Source organism: Pinus tabuliformis, chromosome 5_2, assembly GCF_031772625.1.
Source record: "Pinus tabuliformis cultivar Carrire ecotype Pingquan chromosome 5_2, CPIR1, whole genome shotgun sequence".
NCBI lineage: Eukaryota > Viridiplantae > Streptophyta > Pinopsida > Pinales > Pinaceae > Pinus > Pinus tabuliformis.
In genome coordinates this window covers 1023905521-1023916046 of record NC_142306.1, presented here as the reverse complement: position 1 = coordinate 1023916046, position 10526 = coordinate 1023905521, and the positions used below count along the sequence as shown (strand labels likewise).

General features: G+C 31.8%; 1 protein-coding gene across 2 annotated transcripts in view; it reads right to left on the bottom strand.

The window, feature by feature from the left end:
* Positions 1-8888, bottom strand: part of LOC149162734 (fatty acid amide hydrolase-like) — a 346996-nt gene extending 338108 nt beyond the window's left edge. Inside the window, exon 1 of one of the 2 annotated variants that reach the window (XM_089437357.1) lies at positions 8601-8888. In XM_089437357.1, coding sequence (XP_089293483.1) covers positions 8601-8691 — 91 coding nt within the window. In that variant the 5' untranslated portion in view covers positions 8692-8888. Of the gene's footprint in view, positions 1-3343; positions 4129-8600 lie in introns of those variants that run through there. The other variant, XM_089437358.1, reaches the window with a different exon arrangement.
* Between the last annotated feature and the right edge of the window lie 1638 nt (positions 8889-10526).

Genomic DNA, 10526 nt, shown 5'->3' with positions numbered 1-10526 from the left:
GCGTTGGTGTCGGCCTGGCGGCTGCTGACTGCCTCAGTGGCCCCTCGTGGGCTCAGGCCTGTAGGCCGCCGACGACCCCATCAAATCTCCTGCGCTTCTATCGGCCACCTGCCAGTTGTTCCCAGCCCAACTGTGCTTCGCCCCGACCCGTTCTTCTGTCGACAACAATAGCGCCCTCTCACGTCTGATAGCTTCACTCAGTGACCGCGCTCTCGCAAATCACGAACTACCAATCACATGGCCCAACTCGAATCTCTATGCAAAGTCTCGTCATTCTGATAACATTTTAAGTTTCTTTGAATCCAGTACTTGGAAATAAATCTCAAACAAATCCTTACACAATTTATTAATTTATGCACACACAATTATTAATTTATGCGCAACTAGGGTTATAATGAAAAATGCATTGGGAAACACACATAAATTATCATTACATATTGGACACATATTCTGGACAACCCACAAAAGGAAAAAACCAGCAAACTTGTTCTATTAAGGATTTGGGCTTTCCTATGGGGATAATGGCCCATCAGAGAAAAGATACAAATAATTTGAGGGATAATGGCCTACTACTCTCTTGCTCCTTTTCCTAGGACTCCTGCATATTTGAGTGAAATCCCTCAACTCAAACTATGTAAAAGGTATCTTTACCTCTCTCTTATTTTTTTTTTTTATAACTTTTTAATGACTAAAAATCCTACCCCTAGCTATATCTCAATGGTTAAGATTAAATTTTGCTTAAAATTTAATCTTTCATTGAAATGATTTAAATAACTAAAATTAATATAAAATCACTTTTATTCATTAAATACAAAAGTTACTTTATAAAATCATTTTACAAAATTTATCATTAAACAAACAACACATACCTACAAAACCATTAATACCATTAATAGTTGAATTCCCACCTATAACAAGTCTATTATTGAAAATTTGCTAAAATAATAATCCCACCAACATAGGAGAGCAACCCAACCCCAAATAAATTCCAAACAACAGTGTTTGAGATACAAAACAACAGACAAATGAAAAAGGTCCATCAAATAAAGAAGGATGTTAAGTTCTTATGCTCTTGCATAGGCGGGGCCACACCACCCTTTTATTAAATGCTGTAGGAGATTGCATGCTATTATGTTAAGTTCTTATGCTCTTGCATAGGCGGGGCCACACCACCCTTTTATTGCATGCTATAGGAGATTGCAGGGTGCAATTATCCCTCAATCTATATTGTTATTTGTCCATCTACCCACATAGGGTATACTTAAGGAGGTTAAATGTTTGACTTTGTTCAAGTCTATTAAATATTTAAAATATTCAATAATCTACCATCTAAATATATTTCAATAAAGTGAAATTTATATTTTTAAATTCAATTAAATTATTTTTGTTTTCCAAAAAAATATCCATATTTATTTATTAGATAAATATTTAATTAATTATACAAATAAATATTAAATTACTAACCTATTGAATTGAAATGATTAATAATATAATATTTTGGCTGTGTTTTCTTTAATAAGAAATTTAACAATACAACATTTTTGATGAAATTTAATATCAGGATTTTCATTTTTTTAATTAAATTTTTAATATAAAAATAAATCTATCGCCCTAGGAAATCATGAAACACTGGAATTATGCAAATTTAACATCTTGAAGTTGATTTTTTTCAAATTTTCTTTTGAACGGAAGCAACCAGAAAAAATCTAAAGCACCGAAAAAATAGCTTCCTTCGAATACCGCGTGATTCACCGGAAGAATCGGTTATAAAGTTTCATTCACATGTTGTGTCAGAGCCTGTATTCTCCAAGCATCAAGGTTGCATCATTCCAGATGGTTCTTATACCAACCAAGCATTCCCGTTTGAGATATGCAACTCAGTAAAATTTGAGACAGACATACACAGCAAAACGTAGTGCCCTTCTGTCACTATAACAGCGTATTGTTTGAAAACATGAAAATTGGAGAAAATTCAATTACCCTGAGCGTTAATACGTAAGGAAAATTCCGACCTATAACAGCGTATTGCTTGAAAACATGAAAATTGGAGAAAAGTCGATTACCCTGAGCGTTAATACGTGAGGAAAATTCTCACATCAGTACCCATCTCTGCTTTGTCACATAGTTTTGTTTTTCCTGGATAATGCCTAAACCACCTCTGCTTTGTGAAACAGACCAATTAAATTTGTTTAATCTAAATCTTTATCCCATTAAATCTGTTAAATCTAATTTTTACCCTTTCTATGCAACACAGAGTGTTGCAGGGGATTACTTTACTGCAGGGAAACGTTTTGCTTTTTGACAAAGAGAGGCGCGGAAGTTCAAATCTTTCTCTCCAATATTAGAGTGGGTAGTGTAATTTAAATTTTGTCCCTTTCTCTGCATTAATGCGTGAATTGCAAGACATTATTCCAAGAAAAAGTTCGTGGGTATTATAATCTAAATTCTATCCCTTCTGTACAATAGATTAAAAAGAAAAGGTTTTGCCAGTGAAGTACCGAGTTCAAATCTTTCTCCCTGATATTAGTATTCTAATAACATGATGAACGCGAAATAAAATTGGATATTTTACCGCCTAAATTTGGAAGTTCAACCCAAAGCATATTAATACTAAAAACATTTTATGTAGAGCTAGGCAATTAATAGGAAGGGTATGTGGATATATATGTAAGGGTAAAGCTGCTTCTCTATAAATTTGTCAGGTGAAACCACCCAGGCTAAGAACAAGATCTAGAGAAGCCAAAGCTTAATTGTTTACTGGATCCTACAAACCTCTATATTAGCATTTAACGTAGGAAATGACCACAGGCTGGCTCTCCTTGCCAATCCCCCTGAAAATGGGGAAATAATGGCAGATTCCTAAATCTTTAACAGATCAAACAATGGGGGAAATCTACGCCAATATTAAAACCAAATTCTGCTAAATGTTCTTACACCTATAATGATATGCACTGAATCCTGAAAGTGTTCACAAATTTAAGAATTTAACAAACAACCTCTTGTTGAATTAAGTTTCGAACACCCGACCTACGCGTCAACTGCTATGCAATGTTCAAAATACTGAATTTTAAAAGAGCGAACCTTATCTGGTAGTTTGCTTCAGTAAAGATGAGATAAGGAAATATAATTTATCATCCGAAAAGGAAATATAATTTACGCTAAAAAACAGAGTAAAAGTAAAAGCATAGAATCAGTAAAGAATTCTAACTAATAAAGCTCAGTGTGATTCAAATTTTTGCAACGTTTTAAGCATAGAATCAGTAAAGAATTCTAACAAATAAAGCTCAGTGTGATTCAATTTTTGCAACGTTTTGATGAGATAATTTGAAGAAAAAGAACGCACCGAATATTTCACGACGGATGTAAATTTCTTCGCTTTTGTCGCTAAGATCAAGGCCCTCCACAGGTTTATACACTCGTCCATTTCTCCACATAATGCAGCCTTAGAATTGTGTAGAACAAAAGCAAGCTTCCAAAAGTGACTTGATACCGTGACCTCGCCGACCAGGAAAACTGTATCGAGCAGAAAGAACGATGTGCAGCCTACAGAAAATTCTTTTCAGAATCTTTCTGCCTCATGAAGTAATATTGCATTATTACTGGCCACGAGAATTATCGCGTACACAGGGCGTTCGTAACAGCATTTAATGTGACCGTTCGAACAGTTCAGCCACGAGTGATCGATCAGAAAGAACAATGTGCAGCCTATAGAAAATTCTTTTCAGAATCTTTCTGCCTCATGAAGTAATTGACATTATTGTCGGCCACGAGAACCGTCACGTATACAGACAGCGTTTCTAACAGCTTTAAACTTAAAGGAGGCCGTTCAATAGTTCAGCCACGACTAATGATTGTACTCTCCTTACATTTAAGTGTCAGTCCTCCTCTGCAACAATCCCGACTACTTTAATAGAACCTAACGAGACTCTGTCATTTAGAATTTCTGTGTTCTTTTATCTTTTCAATCGCTGTTAAAGCTAAATTTTTACAAATTTTCGTCAAAATTCAAATTCTCAGCTTAAGAACTGTAGTAAAATTGATCTTCCTCTTCATACCTTTGGTCGGTTTCACAGCAAGTTAGGTATTGGGCCGTTAAATGCTCTGCTTGATCATTCATGCCAGTTTGGTGAATCTTGAATGAAATGGCAAATGAAATGAAATAATCGCATCACATTATGTAATTTTGGTTGAAGTTACAGCCATTAGCTTTCCTTATCGTTTTTTGAATCGTAGCACGTTTTCTCTCTGACAGCCTTTCAGTAGCCATGTCTGTGGCTTGTCTTTTTCTTTTCTCATCTTATAAAAATATTTTTCTTTCTTATAAAATGTTGGTAGAAACTTCTGGAAAACTGTGCCAGTTGTTTCGGGTTAAATGACAATTTTTTTATTACAATAAATAATTAATATTCATGTTAAAAAAGTTTACAGACATCACATTATACGAGGGATGTGACTTTGTTCGATACAGTCCAACAATTCCATTATTAAACAAACTGTAAAATATGTTTTGGGTAAATTGCTTTCAAAACCATAATTCTATATTTTATATAATTAATAGATGACTTCACGTGACAATTTAATGAAATATTTGTTTATTCACCCATTCTCTTTTATTTCACTTTACCCTCACACTTAAGTCACTTGAGCAAGTGGGTGATCAATTGGTTGTTGATGGCAAATTTAAAATATTGTGTGCAAACTTCCTAAGATATCAAATACCTTAAAAGTAACTTATCACTCCAGGCACGAAGGAAATAATAAAGAAAGCGAACTATACTCATGGATGGTAAGGGGCCTCAATGAACCAGTGGTAAGGGACCTCAATTCATGGTTCATTGATTGCTTGGAGGACTCTCCCATTCATCGATTTTACATTTTTCTTACATCGGTGTGATTTTATTGTTTAATTTTTTTTAACATAGAATTAGTAATGTTCTTTTTATATATAATATTTTGTGTGACTAATATTTTTAGAATATGAAATTTAAGTTTGGTTATTTTTTATTGTTTAAAATATTTTTAATATAGAATAGTTGGAAATAATTAATTCCTACTTGTCTATGGTTGTAATTTTCTATTTGAGGAGTTTGTTCCTACATAATAGGAATAAGCTAGAATATAGTTTCTCCTAGTTTAGTGTGTGGTTGAGAGAATCTCTCAACCACACTACTGTACGTCTAAGATAGCATTCCTATCTTGAGACTAGTGATTGAATAGAATATATTATTGAGTGTCAGTAATTTTATCTTGGCAATTCGCCTGATGGTGGTGGATTTGACTATCATGACAAGTAGTCACTAAGGGGGGGAGTTGGAAATAATTAATTCCTACTTGTCTATGGTTGTAATTTTCTATTTGAGGAGTTTGTTCCTACACAATAGGAATAAGTTAGAATATAGTTTCTCCTAGTTTAGTGTGTGGTTGAGAGAATCTCTCAACCACACTACTCTACGTCTAAGATAGCATTCCTATCTTGAGACTAGTGATTGAATAGAATATATTATTGAGTGTTAGTAATTTTATCTAGAATTAGTAATATTTTTATATATATAACATTTTGTGATACAATATTTCTAGAATATGAAATTTAAGTTTGGTTTTGATCGATATTTGAATTAGAATTAGAATTAGTTAGAATTTGTTTAAATTTAATTGACAATTAAAAAAAATTAAAATAGGTAAATAGAAGTATTATTTTTAAAAAATAAAATTAAATGTATAATTTTTTTTTTTTTTTTTTTTTTAAATCAGTAATTTAAAAAATATTTTTTAATTTTTAATATAAAAAATAATTAATTGATCATTTTTATGGATAATAATAAAATTTTAATTATCTTAAAAGTTCATTTCAAGTTATTGTCAAATTTATGGTGAAGTGTTTATGGTGGGAGTTTGACCTGAGATATTTGGAATGTTTTATTATATTACAATTTAGTGAAATCAGAAAGTTTTTTAAATGTTAATAAAATGATTTTATTTTTTATTAAAGTTTTAAAAGGATTTTAATTATGATTAAAGTTTTTATTTGATTTTATTGAAATAATTTTTATAAATATTTAATTAATTTTAAATTAAAAAAAAGAAAAAAATATTTTTATTGTTATATAAAATAAATAAACCTTATAAAATCAGACCATTTTTTTTCAAAAATGCCTAACCAAAATTTCATAAATTCTTTTATCAAAAATTTTAAAAATATCTTATATCATTTATTCTAATCATTTTTACATTATTTTTTTTAAATATTTAAAATTTAAAATTAATTTTCCATTAACAAGTTCACAACTTTAAATTTTCACTTTTAAACTAGTTAAACAATCTCAAAAACACGATGTCTACTAAACTAACTTTTACATTATTTTTTTTAAATATTTAAAATTTAAGATTAATTTTCCATTAACAAGTTCACAACTTTAATTTTTAATTTTATCACTTTTAAACTAATTAAACAATCTCATTAACACCATGTCTACTAAAATGTTAGTTTGACTTCTGTTTCCAAATATGCCCCTTCATTTTGGCATTTGTAAGTGTTTAAAGGTATTAGCATTAATTATGATTATGAGTTTGTACAGGTATACTACAATATTTGCAATTAAAATTATCAATTAAAATTATCTAAGATCTCTTAAACAAAATGCTCTTAAAAACTGAAATTTTTTTAAATGGGTTCAAGTTTTAGACTATGAGAATGTCACTTTTCAAAATCAACTCTATAAATAAAAGACAACACGAGGATTCTTATTCTTAAATACATTTAAAATAAAAAAACAAAACAAAACAAAAATCTATACATAAAATCCTATATTCATGTAAGAAATTGTACATAAACTCAAGCATGCTAGTAAACAACTATATAAAAAAATGATAATAGACCATCCATTGCCAATCAACGAACTATTATTATTTAGAATAATTTATCCAAAGTGTTGAAACTTGTTCACCCTCAAAGGATGGAGAAAAACAATATGAATACTAAGTTTTTCTCCTGAAAAATAAGAATAGTAACTATGTATAAAGCTTCTTTAAAAGAAATATAGAGGCTTTTCTAAACTAAAACCATTTATTTTAATAAAATAAATAATTAATTCTCTCCAAATTCTTATCTCTATCTCTTTTTAATAATATATATAATTTTAATTTTTAAATAAAATAATATTTAATCATTTAAAAATCTATCCTATAGATAAAATAAGATAAGATAATTATATTTATATCTAACTAATGACCACAAAGTAGTTCAAAAATACTGTTTGAGTACACTGCTGTATATATAAAGTAGGAAAACCAAACAATCTCTTATAAAAAATACAATGCATTCTCAATCAAAATATATTTAATATTTAAAATTCTATATTTTTATATATAAAGCGGAGAATTGGCTATATGGATTGTTAGTATAGGCTCGAGGATCATAAATTGTTAATAAGAAGGCGGTGAAAAGCAATTCTCTCCTTCCCAGCTATAAGAAACTGTGTCACTGTCACTTGCGTTACAAGGAACTCGATTTGATCCTTTTTCCTGATAAGGAAACTCCACGTTCATTTTTTTCTTTTTCTTTATTTACAAGGAAGACCGTAAAACGTAAAACCAAAATAGTTCACTCAGAACACCTTTTAAGAGATTACGTGGAACGATCAGATCAAATAAACCATGACCAAATAAATGCTCAGTCACCTGAAAATCTTCAATCACTTTCTGACCTAATGTCTGTTTGATTACTCTTTTACTTGCAGCTGCAATGTACGCTTTAGGTTCGACAATAATAATATCTCCCAACATGTCAAAACTAGCAGTCACTCCACCAGTTGTCGGTGACTTCAAAATCGATATATATAACAACTTTTTCTCCTTCTGATGAATATATAATGCAGAAGTTATTTTAGCCATTTGCATTAAACTAAAACTTCCTTCTTACATACTTACTCCTCCGGAAGCACACACCATAATTAATGGAAGAGATTCCACAGTAGCACGCTCGATCAAACGGGTTATTTTCTCACCTACTACAGAACCCATACTACCTTCCATGAACTGAAAATCCATAACTCCGAGTGCAATAGTAAGACCATTTAATTGACCTATGCCTGTTTGAATAACATCAGTTAAACCTGTCCACCCGTTATCCCCATTCCCCGTTTTATTGAGTGATTACCAATATCCAACTATGAAGAATTTATTCTTTTGTAAATATAATTTTATATCGTTAAATTTAAAATTATTTAAATCCAATAACATAAAACTTAATATACGTTATTAACTCTTTTTAAATTAAAAGAAAAAATTATATCGTTCCAGTTGACTCGTTGTCAGAGTATGTGACGGGGCACCAAATTATCTGTCGTAGTCTATCTGTGCTACGAACCATACATAATAACCTGTAAGTGCTCTGTAATTTCCATTACTTAAATTGCAAAATTAACTTTATGGCCAAAATTTGAAAATCCAAAATACTGAAATTAAAAATTTTCAATTCATGGAGTTCTGACAAACGAAGAGAGTTTAAATTTCACTGTAACGAGTTCCGACAAAAAAAAAAAAAAAAAATAAGTGCATTTTTTGCAACATTTTGTTGAAATAATTGGGGAAAAAAACCGCACCAAGAACATCATTGATAAGGTAAATCTCTTCGCTTTGGTCGCTAAGATCCACTTCCTCCACTGGCTTATACACTTTCCCTTTAATCCACATTGTGCAGCCCTGGCGTTTCTGAGGAAAAAAGCAAGCTTGCAAGCAGCGTGATTCGATACCCTGACCTCTGCGAGCAGGAAACTGGACTGAGCAGACAGAAAGATAAGTAGCAGCACAAAGCTCAACAACGGAAAATAATCCTTAAAGTCAGGAAGTAACATCGTATCATCGCTGGCCGTGACAACCACGAGTTCCACTGCTAGGGCCAGTAACGGCATTTAATGTGGTTATTAAAGATTCCAGATGTTACAGAGGATTGTAGGTGTTTCTACTGTGCTTACATTTAAGTGTGTCGGGGTTCTGTAACAAACCCCACTTACCTTCCTAAACCCTACCTACACTTTTTCGAAAAGGGACTCTTTATTTTTGTCTTCTCAATTGTCGTTTAGTGATGAATTCTTCCCAAAAATTTGTCGTTTCTTAATGCTCGAGGTCCAGAACTGTGCAAAAAATTAATCATCCGATTCAACCTTCAGTCGGTTCCACAAGGGGGTTAGGTTTGGGCCGCTGATGCTTTGCCTGATCATTCATGGCAGTTTAATGAAAAGGGCGAATGAAATTAATGCGGTTTGCTCGGCCCACTGTTTGTTGAAACAGAGCACGTTTCACGTTCACTGGTCAGGCTTCTTTCAGAGATTCCCGAAAGAAATATAAATATACAAGATTGATACACACCTACTGTATTTATATCAGCGTATTACCGCATACAGGCGGAATTTGACTTGCAGTTGATTGCGTAGTTTCTGGTTTTCAACAACCTTTCTTACATATTTCCTTGGGGAGCATGTCCAAAATTGCTACACACGGTAAGTATGGCGCACAGCTAAATTTAGGGAAAGGGTTAGTTGGCCCATGCCAACGATGTGGGAGAAGGGAATAATGTCTATATATGAAGGAAAATGGCTATTTGAGCCAATGAACTATGATGTCAATGTGGCAGAAGGAATAATGCTTTATATTAGATATCGGGAATGGTGCGGGTATTTAGTTATTTTATTTTTATTTTTTTCAATATTTATTAATGAATAGTTTGGAATTATTATTTATTTAAGCAAATGTGTCATGTGTCATATGCTTGGTAGCTTCTAGAGCTATAGCAAAAATAAATGTAGAGTTGTAGTAGCAATAATGCAAAGTTGCATCAAGAAGTGGTAGTGAATAGGTAGGGAGCTATAGCATAGTAAGTAGGTGCATGCATGTACACAAAGTAAAAGTAAGTAATGGTCATAATAATTTTTGTGTAGTTTTTATTGGGTAGAAATTGTAAATCATTAGAATGTACAGAAAGTAAAAGTAAGTAATGGTCATAATAATTTTTGTGTAGTTTTTATTGGGTAGAAATTGTAAATCATTAATCACTTAAATTTTTTTGAGTGATTTTTATTGATAGTAAAAGATGTTATATAGGGAATTTTTTTTTACTAGCAAAATATTAACCTAGAGGATCATGCTTGCTTTTTAAAATAAACATAGACACAACATCAATTATCGGTAGTAAAATTTGTAAAATGGGACTACCCCACTGAAATGCATGAAGGCTGGGAACTACGACATAGTCTACTAAGAACCTCCAATTACATTAAGGCTCTCGCAGAGCCATGTTAAATGCCATAATTGAAGTAATGTAGAATACAACCATGAACCACTAGCAATACTGACAAAACAAACATGAGATTGGTTATAAAAAAACAAGTTCCCTCCAACAGGAAAGACTAGTACATATAGCATGGTGGACTTATTAGTCCAAAATGATGATTGACGAATGAGGAGAAGAGTTCGTGTGAACAGTGTTATGAACTGGAGCATTGATGACTGTAGCCTCCTCCTGTTGGTCA